The 21,603-nt window shown below is 39.4% G+C and overlaps 2 protein-coding genes across 3 annotated transcripts; one reads left to right on the top strand and one right to left on the bottom strand.

Moving 5' to 3' along the window:
- Positions 1–285: 285 nt before the first annotated feature.
- eef1akmt2 (EEF1A lysine methyltransferase 2) lies at positions 286–6,275 on the bottom strand. The gene is made up of 6 exons (XM_074646151.1): positions 6,115–6,275; positions 5,206–5,271; positions 4,899–5,013; positions 4,387–4,494; positions 2,166–2,382; positions 286–597 (listed from the first exon to the last, which is right to left on the bottom strand). The coding sequence occupies exons 1-6, from the start codon at positions 6,231–6,233 to the stop codon at positions 500–502; spliced, it is 723 nt and encodes a 240-aa protein (XP_074502252.1). The 5' UTR covers positions 6,234–6,275; the 3' UTR covers positions 286–499.
- Positions 6,276–7,444: 1,169 nt separating this feature from the next.
- Positions 7,445–19,105, top strand: abraxas2 (abraxas 2, BRISC complex subunit). Of its 2 annotated transcripts, none has more exons than XM_074646145.1 (9): positions 7,445–7,583; positions 9,333–9,423; positions 11,785–11,821; positions 12,363–12,429; positions 12,996–13,186; positions 14,367–14,489; positions 15,289–15,373; positions 16,427–16,544; positions 16,806–19,105. In XM_074646145.1, the coding sequence occupies exons 1-9, from the start codon at positions 7,512–7,514 to the stop codon at positions 17,384–17,386; spliced, it is 1,365 nt and encodes a 454-aa protein (XP_074502246.1). In that variant the 5' UTR covers positions 7,445–7,511; the 3' UTR covers positions 17,387–19,105. The 2 variants fall into 2 exon arrangements, with proteins under 2 accessions (XP_074502246.1, XP_074502247.1); XM_074646146.1 differs by having other exon boundaries at positions 14,370–14,489; positions 16,806–17,531.
- The last annotated feature ends 2,498 nt before the right edge of the window (positions 19,106–21,603 follow it).

Here is a 21,603-nt window from a genome sequence, read left to right as displayed (position 1 = left end):
CTATTGGTACAAGTAGCCTCAGGAAAGTAATGTTACAGTCAAATAAGTGTCAGTTGGTGCACGAGGGTGAGGAAAATTACTTCAGTGCTATTTCTGGAATACTACGCGAGATACGGCTCTGTTCATTCCAACATGAGCTGTACCGTTTTTAATGTATTTGAACATCCTTGAAACTGAAATGACTGTAACTGTATCACAAATAAAGCAGAAGTTTTATACAAATATATGCAACAGGTTCCTATAGCGCTGTGGATCAATGCAAAGTTAATATGACAGCACCAAAAACAAAAACTATTTGTTTATTTCAAGACAATTAGTCCTCTCAGTTACACTGTATGTCTGCTTCATTATATATATATATATATATATATATAGCTTTTAAAAGGAATACTATATAATGAGGTATTGTATCAAAAGTCTGCACAGGCAGTATGAAAACAAAACAAACTGCAGAATTGATGGCACAAAAAGGACAAGTATCCTCCGAGGCACATGTGGATCAATGTACTCGCTTGAAGATGAGTGCTGTCGTAGAGTTGCCCGTCTTGCCTCCAAACTGGAAACTTGGTGTAGGCAACTCCTGCACAAACTCAAATCCTGCGAGGCAACACAGACAACATGTGCAGGTTAAGAAAGAACATCACAAATGCTGTCTTTTAACACAGATGCCTAGAACCTTTTTTCTCGTTGATTATGGCTACAGAGGGGTTAGGAGAAGAACTGAGAGTCATGAACTATCCATCCACCATCTGTGGTGCTTCCTGGGGCCTTGTAAAGCCGGCCTGTCAGTGTGACAGATGAGATCTCCGGGCCCTTTGGCCCCCTGCAGGCTCTCCAGAGTGACTACACTGAGGAGGAGTGACAGCCAATGGACGCTTGCCGAAATTCTGACTTTACAAGGCTGTTGTTGCCTGAAGCTTAACAACCTGCCAGGTAACTGTCACAGTTGTGGAACTGTGTCTGACTGTGGGTCGGATTACAAAACTCAACATGTTTTCCCATTATTTTAACTTATTTACAGCACTTTAAAAGGTGCCCTGTGGAGTTTTCTTGTAAAACAAACAATTTAATACAGTCAGTGTTACCCATTGTGTGTATCTTTGAGCTCTAAAAACATGTCCAATGTATTTCATTCCTCATAAAACAGCCAGTATTTAAAGTATTTCAAATCCAGCATTGTTTACAGCCATGCTTGCTAGTTGGTCTTCTTCCCTGTCTTTGTTGGCGTATTGCTGCATATCTTGGCATGTTACCACCACCTGTGAATCAGTGAAATAGTGCGTAACCATTGGCAGGACTGTGTATTGCTCCACCCGCATGCACGTGACATGTGCGTCCTCATGCACATACACGAGATAAACAAAATGGGGACCCACTCGTAGAAAAAACAGCTCCATAACGCTACTAAACTCCACAGGGAACCTTTAACATTACACGCAATTATTTTTAGATTTTTGTTGCTTTTCCCCTCCAGGCAGCTATTTATTCTTATTCATTTGGTGACTTAAAAATAATGGAAATAACATAACATAAAATAGTAGTAGTACCCTGCAGCAGCATTTTTATGTTAAACTTTTAATTTTGCCTTTAATTCTCAAGAAAGAAAACTAAATAACTTGCTCCTCTGGATTAAACTTGGCGTGTGAATCTTTAACATAAACTAATATTCATCAGTTTTTATTCAGTTTCTGCTCCTGCAAACTGTAGGTATTATATACACACTGTACATTGCCAGAAACAGTTTAAGATAACGAAATGGAAAAAGAAAGTGTAAAAATTAGCCATAAATCAGGAAAAATATGGGAGAATTGTGACGCCGGGAGGAAACTGGGAGAGGGTAATAAAAAACGGGAGTCTCCCGGGAAAATTGGGAAGGTTGGCAAGTATGTATGTATTGCCCAAGACCAAAATACTGACCTTCTGCAATACTTTAAAAAAGATGAATAAACTGCTGCAGGAAACCACCAAATAATACACTAGGAACTGCTTGAGCAATAGCAAGGAGGACGGGTTTACACTATGACCTGTCAATCTGCCTTGTATGACAGTTGGAGAGCTGCATAGCCTGATAAGAAAGTCCTAAGCAGCTCTCACATTAAGAAATGAACAAGATTTAACAGTATTTGTCAAAATAAATGATCAGACAACAAGTAATTTCCCCTCACCTTCACTGAATCGGTCTAGCAGCTGCTCTTTTGTCCAGTTACAGGAAGTGATAGCGAAGAACCCTTTGTCCTTGAGAGCGTCTTTTACAGCTTGGACATAGAGTTTTTTGCCGTCCTTGGAGTTGTCTGGGTTCAAGCTTATCGCATCAAATGTTCCTTTGTCGATGCAGACATCAAAACCCTTTAGCTTCCCTTCGCAGTTTAAGAAATCCATCTCCTAAAATACAGAAAAAAAAGGGAGAAGTTAAGGATTGTCTGTTGATCAACCCTACAGCAAATATACAGCCTCGTGTTTTGTGTGACTCTTTAGATGTAGGGTAAACTATATAGTTGCCTGCAGAAGATATCTTTCAGCATCAACCACGATGAAATGTGTTATACCTCACTGGTTAACTTTAAAACTAAATTCCAACTGCCGACATGACTGTGGTTAATACTGCGGAGGTTGCTGACCTACCATACCACCAGTGAAAGGAGCCCTTTATCTGGACAGAGGGCAGAACACCAGATCTCTGGGGAGAGCTCAAGAGCCACAACCACGGGTCACAAAATGTGTGATTTATGACCGATGCTCAAGTGATTCACTAGAGACAGAAATCCCTATATTGTTGCAAATGACCCGAGTAGAAAGTTGGAGGATGTTGAAGGAATACATGAAGGTGACGTGTCAAAGTAGCATTAGGCGATGTAAATGGAGGCCGGGCTTGACATAATGACCTTTGAGGTGAGCACTGTCGAAGAAGCTTTTATTTTTATCATGTGGCTGAAACTCCTCATTAGACTTAGACTCCATTCAAGGCTGCACATTCACACAAATTATTTTGGCATTCTGCTGTATTAAAAAAATACCAACATACCATTTCTCTCTCACATACACACACACACACACACACACACACTCACACAACCTCTGTGCTCCCCCTGTCCAGCTAAGGTCAATATTGACTTCAGTAGAGGGCTTTCTGCCCAAGCAAAGCACACACGGTCATAGGCGTGTGATGCATATAACATATATGCGAATGCATTATACACACAAGAGAGGAAAACTCATTCAGCACATCCCTTATAGACCAACCAGCATTCAGAACTTGTTTTTCTTGCATGTGCATGTTAGAAGATACGGTAAATCCTACCAATCCATTTGAGGTGGTTTAATCTGAATGGTGGGCAGACTTCCATCACTTCCAGGGCCTTCTTCCTATCCAACTCTCCCACATAGTAAACACAGGAGAGTTTCCTCTGACCGTCCCAGGCCGGCTCGCGGTCTGCTGAAAGCTATATTGTTTCATTGGCATTTAGGAATAGAGGGGATTCATTTTTGTATCAATGGCTGATTTGTACATGGCATAAGATCCATTAAATATTATGTTAGCTGCACTTAAGTGGAGTGGATTTAATTTTTTTCAGAAAACATGCTGTTCACCTAGCACTACAAGTACTCGCATAGTATACCAGTGATCAATTAAAACTGTAAATGGACATTAAAGTACATAAATACAAGTGCAAAGATATACATTTCAGCCATGATGTGAATGCTCCAGCCTTATTTGTTGCAAAACCTACAAAGATTTAAAATTCCCGAATAGAAAGTATGTCTGGTACCATTTCCCATTTCCCAACTGTTGCTCACTTCTTATCACAATAATGTCACTTGAACAGACTGTAGCCCCTGTGGCAGCTAAATGTGTTGTAATACTAGTGTAAGTTAACTGTACAGTAATGCTAACACGGTCGACTGTGAATGTTATTTTCTGATTATTTCACAGCATTAACGTTCTAAAACACAAATAAACAACCCTCAAACACTCATTAGATGATTTACTGTGGAGACAGACGCTCTTAGTTTCATTTTCCTCTGCTGCATTTCATTCATTACATCCAACGTGCATCAGTATATATATGCAGCAGTAAATATCATCACAGTGAGACAAAACCTTTTTTGGAAAATGTTTTTTTAGATAAAAACAGGAGGGCACACTGAACTAGAGGTTGCAGAGTGTGTTTACTGCTGTGACCACAAGTAGCCCTCGTCCCATGTCAAGTTGCGTTTTCATACGTCTGCGGACTAATTTGCCTAATCTTCGCAGGTTTTTAGAACGCAGTGGATACGCAAATAACAATGGGCTGAAGAAACCTTTTAGTTCCTTGAAAAGTAGTTTCAGGGACTAAAACTCCCAGGAACTTTTGGTGGAAAAACCCAGCTAAACATAACTGAACCCACCTTTACAGTGATATCCGTCAAGTCCTCCGCCTGCAGAACGTTTCTGGCCAATTCAACAGATGCTGCAGAATAATCTATACCAGTCAGATTCCTGTATCCATGTCCAGCCTTGACACAAAAAAAACACAGCAAAATAAAGAACAAAGCTTATCAACTGTTATAGAAATGTCTGAGAAAATTAAATCCATTAAAAGGCTCAGATCACCTAAATCAGACAAATATTTTCCACTTAACCCCAAGTGGGATTTAGTCACGCAGATAGTATTTGGCGAGGTTTTGAGATTGCAAAGAGGAAGACATTTGAATTGTGGCTTTCTAAGCTTCGGAATACAACAACAAGGAGTATTTCCACTATAACAATATCCCCGTTACCCTGTCTAATCCACAGATGTTGCAATATTTTTTGTGATTTGTTGTGATTTTGGTGAACTGACCCTTTAACAACACTCAAACTAAGTGCCCGTGAAATAACAATCATAATAGTTTCAAAACATATTTTACTCTGTTCACACCAGTTCAACTAGAAAGGCTCCATTTCCAGTGCCAATGTCAAGAATGGCAGCATTTTCTGGGATCTCAGCTCTGTCCATCCATCGCAGCACACGGCTCATGCTTTCCTCACCAAACCTTGGAAGAAGACGTAAACACACAGGCTTCAGTAATGGGACGGGCTATTATCAGACACCAAAACAAATCTCTTACTGGGAATCGTCATAGTTTGGCATGACAAATATTCATACTGTAATCCAGCGGAAATGTTGGGTTAAATCTGGCAATGACCATGCCAGCATGTCAATACTCTGTAAACTGTATGATTACCATATCTCACCAACATCCCCAATGTCTGTGAATGTCTCAAGTTCTTTTTGGTACGCCTCTTCCCAACTGCAGAAAAAGACAGTCACTGACAATTAGATACATAAATAGTATAAGCACAAATGACACATATTAGAAACATGATAAAGTGTAGTGCAAAAAAATAAACACAAATTATGTATAATATATAATCAATTCATTTATAAATTGCTAATGTTTTCAGACAGGTACCACGCATTTCTCCATTTAGCTAACTATTCAATTCAATATATGCTTTATTGGCATGACTTTTAGGTGAACAATATTGCCAAAGCGTCAATTCAATAATAATAATAATAAAAAAGAACAAAATAAAAACACATACATATGTATATATATATATATATATATATATACACACACATATATACAATTCATTAAGCAAATTACAAATAAAAAGATATTTAAAAAAGAACATGGAAATGGTAGAAAACAATAGAGAAATAATTTAATTTAATTTTGTTTGTTGTGTCAATAAAACAAAAAATAAAAAACAATTAACAACAATATATTGCAATATCAAATATCAAATGTATATATAAAAAAAATAAAAAATAAAAACATGAAGTAGAGGAGTAAATAAAAGAAGGAGTGTGAGTTACACTATCTAACAGCACCTATTTACTAGCCAACAATTCAGCCACCAAATGCTGGAAGTGTCATTTATACGTTGCGCAGTTATTGTGGTAAATGTGGTTGAAATAAGTGGTCCTAAAACATATTTTAAAAGGGTTAACTACTAAGCTCACTACGTTAGTTATATCAGGTACCGTTAGCTCTGTTGTTGTTGTCTCTTGTAGCTATAAGCTAAGCTATCTCTGGCTATACATTAAGTTAACGTTATATATAACACAACGAATCACAACACTTAACTATTCTTTCGTCCCGAGTTTTGAAGGTCCAAAATCAATATCTGAGCATCTCTCGTCCTCTGGGTCCGATGTATTTCCACTTTTCACGTCTTCCACGCTTTCTGTAGAAGAGACCTCCATGCTGGAGAGAGGAAACACACTAGTGATGTGTTAGTCGCGAACGAGCCGGTTCAAAGAGCCGGTTCACAGAGCCGGTTCAAAGAGCCGGCTCTTTTAAGTGAACGATAAGAGCCGGCTCCCGTCCGAGAGCCGTTTTTTTTGTTTCTTTTTTTGTTTCTTTACTTAATTCAAGGCAGAATCATAGGACGATATTCTCCGCGCCACGGGCACTCCATGCACTGACTGTTTTTTTATTTGACCTTTATTTAACCAAGTAAAATCAATTGAGAACCAATTCTCATTTACAATGATGACCTGGCCAAGAGGCAGCAGCAAGAGTATGAAAACACAGTCCAAACAAGCGACACAAACAGCACAGATACAGTACAGTATGACAAACATACAGCATGCCATGACAAGACATGAGAAAATGGCTAAAAACAGCATAGGTAAAGAAATAGGTCAGAAATGAATAAACACTATGTACAAAAAAAGGTGGATTACTGGATGTTCTTTGTAAAATTGTAATGGAAGAGAGAGAGAGAGAGAGAAGTGACGGGCTGGTCAGCAAGTACAGCAGTCAACTATGACTTGTTGCAGCTTTTGTTTGAACATGTTGAGAGTTGTGAGAGCTGTTAGTTTGAGTGTTTTGTAGTGAGTTCAAGTCATTTGCAGCGGCAAAATGAAAGGAATTATGGCCAAAGACACGGACTTTTGGAATGATGAGCCTAATGAAGTCACTGGATCTTAAATGTGACTGAATGTTGTGTTAATGATGTCCGTGTGACCAATCCGGTTATGACAGATGGGGATCATACCATCAAGCAGGGAGGGGCGTGGGGTGCGTGACGCGCTGACGGTCTACAGGTACAGAGCAGGAGGGAGAGGAGGAGAGAAAGAGAGAGAGGAGTGTGGTGCGCGAATAGCAGACAAGATGAGTGACAGTCGGAAACGAAGCGGCATGTAAAGTTACGGTATTCTGGAAATTATAAGGTTTAGTATAATTATATTGAATAATGTAAGTGATATATATACACACATACTAATCAAAGGTCAAAACAGCGCTAAATTTGGCAGAAGTGATAAAAATAAGAGCCGTTTGGGGGCCGAAAGAGCCGGCTCTTCTTGGTGAGCTCAGCCAAATGATCTGGCTCACCAAAAACAGACGGAATTTCCATCACTAGTAACAATCTGTCAAGAAGTCGTCACCTACACTACATTTCCCAGCAGGCGTTGCGGTTCAAGACGTTTGAGGAGCAACCGCAGGGGGCGCCGGGAATTGCTCGGGATGTTTCCATCATGGCGGCATCCATTTCAGGTTATACTTTTAGTTCAGTGTGTTATCACAGCGCCAACAGCAACTCAGACCATGTGAGTATCCAACATCATGTCCACTAACTATTAGACAATGTGTTGCGTGAGTGTGCGTAGCTAAATGATGTGTCTTTATCGTTATAATCGCACATTAGTTAGTGTTGTTTTCCTCAGTGTCATCATCCTGTTGCTGTGCTAGCTAGCTAGTAGTGGTGCCGTCTATTAACCGGCGACATATGGCTCAGACTAGCAACAGAAACATGAAGACAAACTAGTAATACCAAGATGTTCTCACGTGTTACAGCTGCACATGTGCTTGATATCTATTTCTGTCACATTACCTAGAAAGAGCCATATGTATATATGAATACGTGCTTATATCAAGGTGTGAAATGCTTGTTGGGGAAAGTTTGAGTTCCAGGAAATATTCAGTAGCTGGCTAGTTAGCATTAGCGTTGTTGCTGAGCTGCCAAGTCAAGTCACTTCCGCGTGCCGGGTGCTGCTGACGTCTGTCAGTCAGTGTGTCATGAACATATGAAGTTTCATAACTAGGTTAACGTTACATTAACCTTTTTATGTTTTTGTCGTTTCCACATTGCTAGATTAGCTTCTTAGCCACGAAGCTAATGGCAGGTGCATTTTAAGTAAATATAGTCTTAACAAAGTGATTGACATGCGTACACACATTCTTGTTTTGGCATTTTGGCGTTATAGAAACGCAATGAAAGAGATGGTTTGTGGTGTGATTATGGGGAAATACATCTTTCACACTAAAGAAAGCTGATGGCAGCACTGTTTACACACCAGACTTTAAAAAAGTCTTCCTGGACAGCTGGATAGCTGCTGCTTTACTAGTTTGCTTGCATTCCTGACATAAGCAGAGGCTGCTGCAGCTGTTGTTTATTTATCACCTGTCCCTTTTTTGTAAGAAGTAAACGACTACCAGAACAAAAAAGTAGATTTTAATGCTACATGAAGGATTGTCCTGATTTGTGATTCAGTGATTCTGACACTGAATCACACTGGTTTACAAAGCACTAAATGGTTTAGGGCCAAAATACATTTCTGATCTTCTGCTATGTTATGAACCATCCAGACCTCTCAGGTCATCTGGATCAGGTCTGCTTAGTGTCCCCAGAGTCAGAACTAAACATGCAGAAGAAGCGTTCAGTTTTTATGCACCAAATATTTGGAAAAAGCTCCCAGAAACCTGCAGGACCAGGTACATCTCTGAGTTCTTTTAAATCAAAGCTTAAAGCTTTCCTGTTTGCTGCTGCCTTTTATTAAACCAGATAATGATCTTATATACTGCACTAGAGCTGTTACTCTTGTGTGTTATACTCTATTTTAGCTTCTACCCTAGCTTTTATTTTTAGCTTGTTTTTATTTTCTAATCTTTATTGTTTTTATGTTTTTATAACTGTTTTAATTATATCTTAATGTTCTTTTGCACTTTGTCGCAATGGTCTTGAATGTTTATGTAAAGCACTTTGAATTGCCCTGTTGCTGAAATGTGCTCTACAAATAAAGCTGCCTTGCCTTGCCTATATTGCTGTTCTGTATGCAGTCAGTCATGTTCAAAACATTTACATGAAAAGATGATCCATCTGCTAGACTAATATAAAACAGAGACAAAGCTGTAACCAGAATATGTTTGGCATTTGTGCTCGGGAAAAATAACAATTCATTAATTAGAAAAGAAATGTTGGTTCTTTTTCTGTTGATCAACTAACTGATTAATGGACTAATTGTTTCAGGTCTACATTAGTGCCCTAACCACAGTTTTTTCAAACTGTATTTGCACAGGAGGGCTTCCTATTAGGAGATGTAAGGCAAGAAGAGACGGTCAGCATCAGTGACACACAGATCAGCACAGCAGAATTGCTCCAGGTAGTAGGTAAGCCCTGAAACATCTTAAGAAAAAGCATAGGTATAAATAACAATAAGACTGTCCTGAATACCCTTTGTTTTTGGGGCTTCGAAGCTTCTGGAGAAATATTCAAAGGTATCCGAAGCTTTGCTGCGTGGCGCAGCAGTCTGTCATGTGCTTCTGTCTGTCTGTCTCCATATCCCCCATTTCAGTGCCCGGGACAGTGCTGCTCCCGCACTACTGTACACACACCCACCTCTACACAAAACAAACAGCGATATCCGTTTGAGAATAATTAATAATAATTCATGTTGAAGATGAATAATGAATATAATGTTGTGGGATTATTCCTTATTTCATGTTTTTTTTGGGGATTATTATTACATACTTATACTATATATATATATATATATATATATATAAACGAAGCATTGGAATACTGATTTTGAGGTTGATTATCACGGCCATGGTCGAAGCTTCGAAGCATTCGGGTCAGCACTGACTAACAATAATATTAATGAAGGCTGAATTCCATTTAGCTTCTTCAGTGTCAGGGTCCTGGTATTTGGGAAACTTGGATAGAACGGAGTCATTGTTAATGTTAATAATAAAACCTGTCAAAATGTCAGCTGTGAAAAAAGTTTGTGGCTATAAGGTAAGACACAAATTATGAGCCTCGCAAGATTGTTAAGGTTAGGCACTGACTTCGATTAGTTAAGGTTAGGCATTGACCTTGAATGGTTAAGTTTAGGATAGGTCATCAGCCACCGAGCTTTTTGCAAGTTTTCACAATTTGCGCGTTACCTTCTAGACACTACAGTGAAAAAAGGCTTATCAGAACAACATGTAAAAAGTTGTGTTAAAGTCCCTGTGCTCACTAGGGCTGACCCAAATGCTTCAAAGCTTCGACCATTGTCATGGTATTTGACCTCCAAATCACTATTCGAATGCTTCGTTGACATTTTTTTTATACAAGTATGTAATAATAATGTATAAATCCCAAAGTTGCCCATGAAATAAGGAATAATCCCACAACATTATTCATTATTCATATTCAACATTGATTATTATTAGTTATTCTCAGACGGATAGCGCTGTTTGTCTTATGTGGAGGTGTGTGTGTGTGTACAGTAGTGCAGCAGCAGCACTGTCCCGGGCACTGAAACGGGGGATATGGAGACAGACAGACAGACAGACAGACAGAAGAACATTTCAGACTGCTGTGCCGTGCTGCTCCACGAAGCTTCGAATAACTTCAAATACTCTCACCAAAGCTTCAAAGCCCCAAAAATGGTATTCGGGACAGCCCTACTGCCCACACAGGTGTTCTCACTTATTTTACTTGTTAATAGCTGTGTAGCTGTGTAGGTGTGTACAGACTGAGTAGGTGTGTACAGACTGAGGTTGTTGACGGCTTCCTCAGTCCCCGGTTCGTTGCATCTATTCAGGACAACTTTTATCATTCTTTAAGTACATACATTTTGATGACATCCCGTAATTCCCAGAGTAGCATTGTCCATCCTTAACCTGAGGAGAAGTTAAATCAGACATAAATTAAAACACCCGTATGGGAGTGCAGGGCTCTTAATATCTGTTTTATAGACTGTTAACTAACTATTCATGTTGAATAGATACAGTTCTTGTTGGAGATGCTTCTTTGCATACTAAATAGTTACAAAGCACACCTTCCAATATCAGTCAAGCAGACTGATGATGACGGGACATTAAAGAAGGGGGAAAACAAAACACAATTACTCTGTCAGATTTACTCGCTTTGACATTTCAATTTCAAATGAGTGATCATCAGTCAGTATCGCTACAGGAGAGCCACAGGAATCAGTATATATCAAGAATGGATTATATATATATATATATTATTTTTTTTCAGTTGTGTGGATTGCTTGGTTTTACTGCTTCCTGGATCTCTCCTCTGCCCTTTCAGTCCTATGAGGAGACGCGTGCTTGGATGCATCTGAATGTGAAATGTAACTGGGAAAGAAATTATGCCAATAAGCAGCTTTTTGCTGAGCACTTATCCTTCTGCTGCAGTCACAGAAGTGTGCAGAATTATACTAATGACCTCTTTTTAGAGTGGTTGGCGTAAGAGTCTACTCGGTACATGATTTTGTATTGTCGACTAAAACAACTGAAACAAAAAGTCAATGTAACATAATCATTAACAGGAGGAGGGAAATTCATTTTAGGCCATATAAATTACAGGCATCTTCATGAATACGATAAAGATACCTATGTGAATGACAGCAGGTTGTAGTCCTCTGTTTTTGAATCTTGGTTTTGTGGGGCTACACTTTGGCTTATGCCTTTTTAAATATTTTGCAAATATGATGCTCTATAACTGAAACATCTGTCTCTATTTGTTCCCAACAGAAATCCATAACCATGATCCCTGTGCACAGTTATTTAGGTAAGATATGAGCTTTTTTATTTTTTATTATTATTATTATAATAACTTTGAATTAATAGCTTATTATTATTAACTGATTATCATCAGTGGTCAGTTGTGCCAACATGTCACATGTCACAGACACTGCTTTAGGGAGACAAAAATGGTCAGCCAACAATTTTGGGCCATGATCATTTCATTTAGGAAAACCTGACATGAAACTGTTACACATGCATAATAAGATACGGTAGGGTGAAGTGGCATTTTATAAGAGCTTTTGTTGCCTAATGCATGTAGAGAGTCTGAGAGCTCTGAGCATATATTATTGTTGGTTTGTTCCTCAATAAAAAGTGCTTTTGTGCAGAGTAGCTTGTGGTATCTTAGTTTTATGTCATTGTAAATAGAACTCAATTAATTTTAGCACAGGCTGAATTTATTTGACATTGGACAGCAGATGGCCCCACCTGACAAGATTGGGTAGAAGAAGTAGGCCAAGGCAGAGGAGGAGTAGCAACATGATGAATCAGTTTGAACTTACTTGTTTGTTTTTTCCTTTCATCAGCTTTTATGACTACGCAGGCAAACTCAATGAAGAAAATCTCAACAGCATTCTTAAAGATAGGCGGAAAGTGAGTCAATTTTTTTTTGTTATTGTCATTTCAACATTGTGGCTGATGTCCTGTAAAATGTCAGTGATGCCTTTCAAACTAAGGCTACACTAAAATGAAACCTTAGAAATCAGACATGACCTTTTTTTAATATATATATATATATATATATATATATATATATATATATATATATAAACTTAAATTAAAATATATATATATATATATATATATTAATTTAAGTTTTATTGTAAACTAATGAGTGATTGCAAACTAAATGTGTGAATCTGTGTGTATCTCAAAATATAATTAGATCAAAGTTTAGCTGTGGAAAATTTCCTTCAAAGTCCTGATTTCAACAGTTCAGCAGCAACAGCTTCAGATATAATATTATACAACATGTCATGTACCATTGTATTGAAATTAATTATGTTACATTTCCTCATTGAAGTATTTTGTAGCTGTACAGGTTTCATAATTATTAGTTCCACATACTGTATCTTGTGTTTTGGTCACGCGGTTGGATTAGTGAGACTGTACTGGATTAAACGCATTGTAAAAAAAGATTTGTTTCTTCGGTCGTGTAGAACGTCATTGGTTGGTACCGGTTCCGGAGGAACACGCAGCAACAGATGTCGTTCAGGGAACAGATCATCCACAAACAGCTGACTGAGCTGCTTGGTGTGCCCGACCTCGTCTTCCTTCTTTTCAGCTTCATCTCCACCGCAAACAGCTCCACGCACGCACTGGAGTATGTGCTCTTCAGACCGAACCGCAGGTAATAACTGCATGCTGACTAACATGTGCAAACACATACTCACTGTAACATGTCAGACTGCTGTCTGACCAATCACTCTTCACCAGACTTTCGATTTACATAGAGGTAGTTCCCACCATGTGTATTTATTCTATATCAAAGACCCCCTTTACACCTGGCATTAAAATGCGTTTTGGGTGATCGTATTGCAGTCGGATAGTGCTTGACCACATGAACGTACAGGTGTAAATGCACCTAAAACATATTGAGGATGGATTGGGATCCAATCGGCCAAACCACCTCCGGAAGTGGTCAGGGACGCATTGTGACCACATTTAACACACGTGATAACGCAATTGCGTTTAAATTAAACAATTCAGTGGGTCTGCCATCAGTTACCATTAGTTACAGTTCATCAGTTACATTCATTCAGTCTCTGGCCTCATGTTACCTCACATAAAAAATGATCCCAATGAGTTCCATGCAGTGAGGTATACAGATTTAAAATTTGACAAAAGGAGAGCACTGACATGGGATTGGGAAAAGGTATCGGAAGATAACCTGAGTTGGGTTATCATATCGGGAGTGATATCAGATTGGTGCGTCGCTAATTTTGCGTATTCTTCCATATCAAGGTTCTTTACTTGTCATTTGTCAATTCCAGCAAAGCAGTCATTGGCAAGGAAAATCTTTGATCTCAGGTTCCTTCAACATCACAAAACATGCATATATAAAAGGAGAATTCACATGTGAAAAGCAAAATGATAATCTAAGGCATAAAATAGTGCAGTTAAAATTGAAATAAACACAAGTTTAAAACGTAAGTAAATGTAAATTTATAATTTTGTTGACGACAGTGTTTCAGATGGGAAAACTGAATGTAAACAGGATGTAGTATCTATATGCATAATGAGAAGTATATGTGTATATGTGTATACGGCTCAAGAGTTCAGCAGTTGAACATGTATGAAATTACGTTTAGAAAGTTTTAACACATTGCTGATACAGTAACTGGAGGGATTTATTTTTCTTGTAATTTCAGTTTATAGTCACCAGAATCCATCTCATTAAAAAAAGAAATGCAAACAAATTTATGTTTGTGTTGAAAATAATTGTATGTAGTGTTATACTATGTGTGTATACAGTATTCATTTCCTGATAAAGTATGTTATAACAGTGCTAACTGGTCATCTCTACTCAGTAGGTTCAACCAGAGGATCACCCTCTCAATCCCAAACCTTGGCAACACAAGCCAGCAGGAATACAAAGTCTCCTCAGTGCCCAACACCTCACAAAACTACACCCAGGTCATCAAAGAACATGGGTAAGGTTTGGACTTTCTCTTTGCACTGCACCCATGTCACTGCTAACTCCGAATTTTTGGGGGGTCAGAGAGAGTTTAGACAGCCATATATCTCCTCAAATATGCGTGGAGTTACAGCAGCCACCTGTTTTCCCCTACAGCAGCTTCACCTTGAGGGTATAACATATGCAACTCCCTCCCACCTCCAAGCTGGGGCCTCAACTAATCAGTGGGAGTTGCTTGCATTCCACAAACACCTTTCTGTTTGATGGGATGCACTGCTGGCAGGGATTTAACCTGTGTCTCCTCGGTGGTGTGCGACTTAAGAACATCCAACATTTGTGCGCTAGTCCTAGTTTACACTTGACACTGTGTGTGAGTGGTGTCAGCATACATTTGCGGGTGACTGCCTGCAGTAGAAAGCTGGTATGTGTCAGGGTGCACATGCTCCTGCTTGTATTTCTGTGTCTTTGTGTTTAAACTTAGACCCTCTCATTCTGTTATAGAAGGGTTGAATACTGCTTGTTAGTATCTAAACTGCAGGAGGTTTAGCCAGGCCTGTCTATCCAGCTTCTGATACAATCACTTTATTTTCACCTCAGCTCACCCAGCTGATCTTTTTGTTTGACAGCCAGTTGAATCTGTTTGATTTATGATATAGAAGACGTCCTCAATTTAACCCCTACACACCTTTACTGTGCTTTGAAATGTTTGATCTTTGAACAAACTGGGTGAGCTTGTACTGGGTGTGTGTGTGCGATGTTATTTATTATGTCTTTAATGATGTAATGGATATATCTATTGGTTAATATCTTTCCAGGGCGGAGTTCTTTGACAAAGATGGTGTGATGAAGGATATACGAACAATATTCCAAGTCTACAGCGCGCTACAAGATAAAGTGCAGGTGAGCTGGATAATGGTGGATTTTACCTAATGGTGTGTTCACACCAAGAGCGAAGGGAACTTTTTCGCGCAGTGCGATTACATACAAAGTCGATGCAAAGACGCAAACACGCGAAATTTGCGTTATTTGCATATTAGCGGGAGTTGAAATATTTCAACTTGAGCGAGAAATTCGTGTGTCGCAAAAGCCTATCAGTGTTGAGATTTTCCTCCTGTCGTTACTGATGTCCTGACATCGAAATGGAGGAAAAAAAATACTGTAGCCGTCTGTGGGCACCCAGAGTTACGATAGTACATCATATTTGTACAGAGACCGGACGAAACTGTGTATAAATGTATGTGTATAAACCAACTATCTATGGTATAAACAACAACGTCGCTGCTGTATTTATGCCTTGATGACTTTATCTTGAGTTGATGGAGCAGGTGCATAGCCTGGCACTGATCGATCCGAACCCCATTCAGAAAACAAGCATTTTAAAAGTTGTTTGCTTGTCGTATTGCGGACAGACCTTACAAAGCATGAATTCATTCTTTTTACAAATCGGCATTATTATGTAGTTATTTTGGCAATCTTTTGATCTGTTTATTGCAATGAAATCACAGCACAATCTGTTTATTTTAAGTTCATACCCCAGTAGCGACGTGTGGCTTGCTAGATACAGTCAGTGCAATGGCACTGTATGTGAATACAGCTCGGTTCCGGGTGATGTATGAACCCAGAGACGACGGTGTTCGGTTTTCTGACGTATCTGGGACTTCCATAACATGTACAAAGCAGCAAGACTGGCTATTTCTTCCACGGTTGATGGCGGAATTGGCGGAAACAAAAATTGTTGGTATCTATATAGACAAGCTCCATCTCCTCTCTGGCTGGCTAGTGTGAATGAACACAAATGATACGGGTCCAACTTGCGTGAGTAAAGCGAGGCGAAAATTTGCTTCGCTCTTGTTCTGAACACAGCAAAACACGTGTAGTGACATTTTTTTCTCACTAAATTTCCTCAGTTTTTCCTTTTTGTGTGAGGTTTTCACCAGTTTGTCTTGTTTCCAGGCTGTGTGTGGGGAGGTAGAACAAAGTGAACGCGTGAAGGAGAAAATTCAACAGGATGTGAACAGTCTCAAACAACAAATTGCTCTCAGGAAACGCAAGACGGCAGAAGAGGAGAGAAGTAGGCGCCAGTTTTGGATTCCATAACTTGTGTCATTAAAATTTCAAATGTGTGCTGGTCTGAAACAAAAACTGGCTTTATAGCAAACAAGAAATATTAAGCTTCAGTTCTTCTGAGTTGATCCCTTTCCCTCAGGCCTTTTTAAAATATTTGATCAGTCAACCGATCAAACTTAATTTCCTCAGATATTATGTGCTAACATTTTGCAAAAACGTCCACATGCTTTACCCTTTTTACCAGTTATATCTCTGTGCTCCACAGGGCTCCTTCAGACCCAAAATGCAGACTCCCATCCCACTCCAGAGGAGAACACAGAACCTTCTGAGGCTTCCCCTCTTTCCAGGATAACGTTCCACACACCCTCTGCTCCGGAGCGGCCCAGTACCTCACCTAACCCACCGTCTTATTCTGACCTCTTATCCCAGGGTGACTCTCTGCTCTCCTCTTCCTCCCCACCTACCAGTGCTGCTCTACTGCCCCGGCCCCAAGCTGTGGGCTCTCCGGGACACCCTACCCCGGGCCCGCTGGGGATGGGCCTGGGTCTTGGGCTGGGCCTGGGCCTCGGCGCCAGCTCTAATCCCGTCGCCACTCCAAGCACCCCGTACCTTGGCAACGGTGACGGATCAAGCTCTGACTCGTTAGACAGACAAGCCGCAGGGCAGGAAGATGACGAAGACGACGAGGATGACGACGAGGAGGACGAAGATGAGGACAGTAGCGAATATGAGAACTTAGTGAGCGAAGCCGGGCATCTGCCAATGGTCTCTGCCAGCGTTTTAGCACAAGGCCGCCCAGCTGCCCTCAGTCCGGATGGGGACGCTCGTGGCTCACAGACCACATAGAAACACGCCACATGGTGTGTACGGGACACAAATAAGTGACGCACCTTGAGAGGTGGGCATCTCAAGCAATCAAAGATAGACAAAAACAGACAAAAGAAGTGCCAGTCCTGAAAGTGAAAGGCATGCACAGGTGGCGTCCCGCTGTGAGTGTTTTTTTCTTTTTGGAATGGGGTCAGTGTGGGTACTTAAGTGTGGATGTTTCTGCTCCCTAAAAGACAGGCCTTGCTCCACGCTTTATATCTTTTTATTTTCATCACCAACTCTGAGCACCTACTCTTGCATTACCTCTTGCACTATGTTTTTGCCTTCTTTTAAACAAACCATCTAAGAAAAGCAACAGGAGAATATTCTGCGGCCTTCAAAACAATTTTAAAAAGAAGTAAGCAAACAGTTGTTAACTTTTTATTGTGTCATTTGAAAAAGAGATATATTATGTACCTAGAATTTCTTTAAAGGGCCAGTGTGTAACATTTAGGCGGATCTATCAGCAGTAATGGAATATAAAATTCATAACTGTTTCCAGCAGTGTATAATCACATGAAACTAAGAATCGTTGTGATTTCGTTAGCTTAAAATGAGCCCTTCATATCTACATAGGGTCCTCTTAACTGAGTCCGCCATGTGTCTACAGTAGCCCGGAAGAGAAAAAACAAACACTGGCTCTAGAGAGAGCCTTTCATGTTTTTACGGTACCTAAAGGCCACCGTAGTTCTCCGACACGCTTGGAAAGGGAGGAGTGAGCGGAGGTGTATTCAGTTGGTTGCAATCTGCAACCTCACCACTAGATGTCACTAAATCCTACACACTGGTCCTTTAACATGCACATTTCTCTCATTTGATTTTGGACTTATTCGATTTTCTTTTCCTTGTTCCAGTCTTAAATTAATCATACGATTGCCTATTTAAATGATGAAGATAGAATTTCAAACTAAATTTACTCTGCCACTTCTATAATGGGTGCTTTATATATACATATATATATTTTGTCAGATTAATAGTTAATCTAATTTGATTGACAAGAATGTCAATGTCTTGTTCTTCTTGGTTAACACTGAAATTGTATGCGCTTTGCTGCACTTAACAAAAATTTAAGATTTCTTTATTATTGTGCTATACCAATGCTGTCATGTTGTGCCACTCCTCTTCGACCACCCTGAGCCAAACTCGGCTCAGCTTCTGTGTGTTGTACGGGGCTCGCAGGGCAAACACAATGTACTGTAGCTTTACTAACCAGATGCTTAAGGTTCCCTTTTTCTGCTGCTGCAACACAGAGAGCTACCACTAAAAAACAAAACTGCATCTGTCTGTTCTTCTTCATAGAAAAACCTGGCTGCTACTTCCACTTCACAGTGCTGGTTGTCTCCAATACTACTGACCGTGATCATATAACCACTTCATGCTCACTTCTCACTGACTTGTTCTCTATTAAAGTCCTAATGGAAGGCTGATAACCCCCTGTAGTGTGTGAATTGTAACCTTAGGAAACAGAGAGCAGACGATCACCTTCCTTTCTTGGCATAGTTGATGGCAGACCTTGTGTATTCTGACCTGGTTGGGTCAGTGTTACGTGTATGGACCTGGATAATGTGATGCAAACATCATGACCATGCTTCAGTATACAGTGCCTTCCACTCAGGGCAGTTTCTATCTGCACACAGAACACATTCACAGATCTCTCTTGAGGGGTAAAATTACAGTAAAACACAGTTGTATTTGCAATAATCGACTTCCAGTTTTTTTCTTTTAGTGCTGCAGGTGTATGCCTCCCTTTCCATGATGTGGTGTTTTGTCTACCTGAAACAATCCTCACTGCTTCCTAAAGCCGTTTTCCCTTTTTACTTTCACTGACGACTTCTAAGTGGACCTGCATCTCACGGATGCAGCTGTGACTTTGCTTGCTTTGTTATTTGAAACTGGAATCATAACTGTAAAGTCAGAGGGAATATGCTAAGTTGATACTTCCTGCAAGACAGAGGTGGTATGATGAGCATGACTGACGACTTTCTTTTTAAAAAGCCCATATGAAGACAACTTGAGTAACAAGGTGCGGATTGATTGGATCCTGGGTTGCTTGCATGAACCGGTCAATTCTAGAGACACAGTTATATTCAGCATGGACAGACATTTGCACATGGAGGACGTCTTTGATCAGCAGGTTGCACTCACAAATGAAGACATTTTTGTGGCGGTAGAAGCTTTGCCTTGTGAATAAGCTCCACTTTATTTCCACGGCCTGTTTGTATGTCATGTTTTTTGCCTCATTTCATTTGCCCTGATGTGCAATGCCAATGCATCACTTATTGGGAACTGGCACTCAAAATGTTACTTCATAATCACCCAGAGTAACACAATCACACAATGTTAAAAAGAAATGATAAAATCAATTTGTTAGGAATATGGTTTCCTTTGAGTACTGGAATAGAATAAGGAAATATATAATGAATGTATAGTAGACAAGGGAGGGGGGTAGCATTTAAACAGCACTTACTGTATCAGCTTGTCTCAGTTGAGTGTTGTGGTGGTATAGAGCAGCCGTTCTCAATGTTGGGCCTCACTCTTAATCCTTGCCTCAGTCCGTAGATGATTGCTTTTTAAATCTTTCTTTCTGGCATCCCCAGGTATAACCCTGACTTGATGGCCAGAATGAAAGCCAGCAGGGCTCTGGGGCTGTAAAGCGTGAGAGGACTAACCTTGTTAGTATCCTATACCTTTCAAGTTCCAACATAGTACAAATATACACTCATGTACTCTTACTGTAAGGGGTGACCCTTCCCCGAGTGGGATATTGCAACATCAACACCTCCCTGAAAGCACAAAGTCCAGTGCACAGCTTCGAACTTCTCAGCTTTTATCTGGATGTGTGTACTTGATGAAAAGTAGATCAAGGACTTGCTTGGACGAGCACAGAGAATATGTTTCTTAAATTGGGGGGATAATAAATGAGACGTGACATGATGTGCTTTTGTGTTCTTATTGCGGCAAACGGAGTACCACTTCTAACGCGCAAGTTTAAAGGTGCTATTGATAACATTTAGCCTCTAGATGTTGTATTCTCCCTCCCTTGTTCCATTGCATTTACTTCACAACAAGTTATTGCCAGGCACTTAGCGTCACTCAGCCATTTATCTGTTTTTTTCCACACTAATTGACGACCCAGAGATACCACATGATACCAACTTAATTTTACTAGAAGTTAGAAGTGGGAACCAAATGTCAGATATCTTCCACAGAAATAAACAAAACATTAATTTTGGACCCGCCAAACTTTTACAAATGATTAATTCACGGTCATATTTAGTTTTTATTTGGCACCTTTCTAAAGGCTCTGGAGATATGTTATTTTATTATTTTTTTATATTCGTCTACAACCATTATTATTCATGGTTACATTCATGCTCTTATTTTTTTTTAACAAAATGTTTTTTGTAGGTTAATTAAAGAACATGAAATGACAACAACTAAAAGCCAATAACTAGAAACTATTTCAGCTTCTCCCAAAGACGTACCACATCTTATACTTTTGGATATGTATTTATGGGCTTTCCAGTGAGACACGCATTGCATTCATGCGTACATTTTCGCAGGTGCACAAATGACTTGGTGCAAATTTTCGGCTTCAAAGTGTGTAGATGCCCGTCAATAATAATATATATATATATATTTTTTTTTTATCTTTTATTTGGCACCCTTTTAAATGTTCTGGGGATAGATTATCATTATTATTTTTTAAATATTTGTCTATGTAGAAATGTTATCAATAAGACCTTTAAAAATGAATGGTTACATTCATGCTCTTATTATTTTTTTTAGCAAAATGTTTTTGCAGGTTAATTAGAGCATAATAAGAAAATAACTAAAGTGCAATTACTAGAAACTTAGCTTTTCTGAAAGACAAACTACATCTTATACATTTGGATATGTATTTATGGACTTTTCTTGTAAGACGAGTTGCATTCATGCGTACATTTTCGCAGGTGTACAAATTACTTTTTTGTTTTCGGCTTCGGCGAAACTATTTTTAGTTTTTATTTGGCATCTTTTAAATGCTCTGTGGATTTATTATTATTAATATATATATATATTTTTTTATATTTGTCTACATAATCATCATTTTTTGGAGGTTAATTAGAGCATAAAATGACAATAACTAAAGTGCAATAACTATTATAGCTTCTCCCAAAGACAAACCACATCTTTATGGGCTTTCCTGTAATACA

The sequence above is a fragment of the Sebastes fasciatus genome, chromosome 9, assembly GCF_043250625.1.
Source record: "Sebastes fasciatus isolate fSebFas1 chromosome 9, fSebFas1.pri, whole genome shotgun sequence".
NCBI lineage: Eukaryota > Metazoa > Chordata > Actinopteri > Perciformes > Sebastidae > Sebastes > Sebastes fasciatus.
Note: the sequence above shows the minus strand (reverse complement) of the source record. Positions and strands in the feature narration are given on the sequence as shown.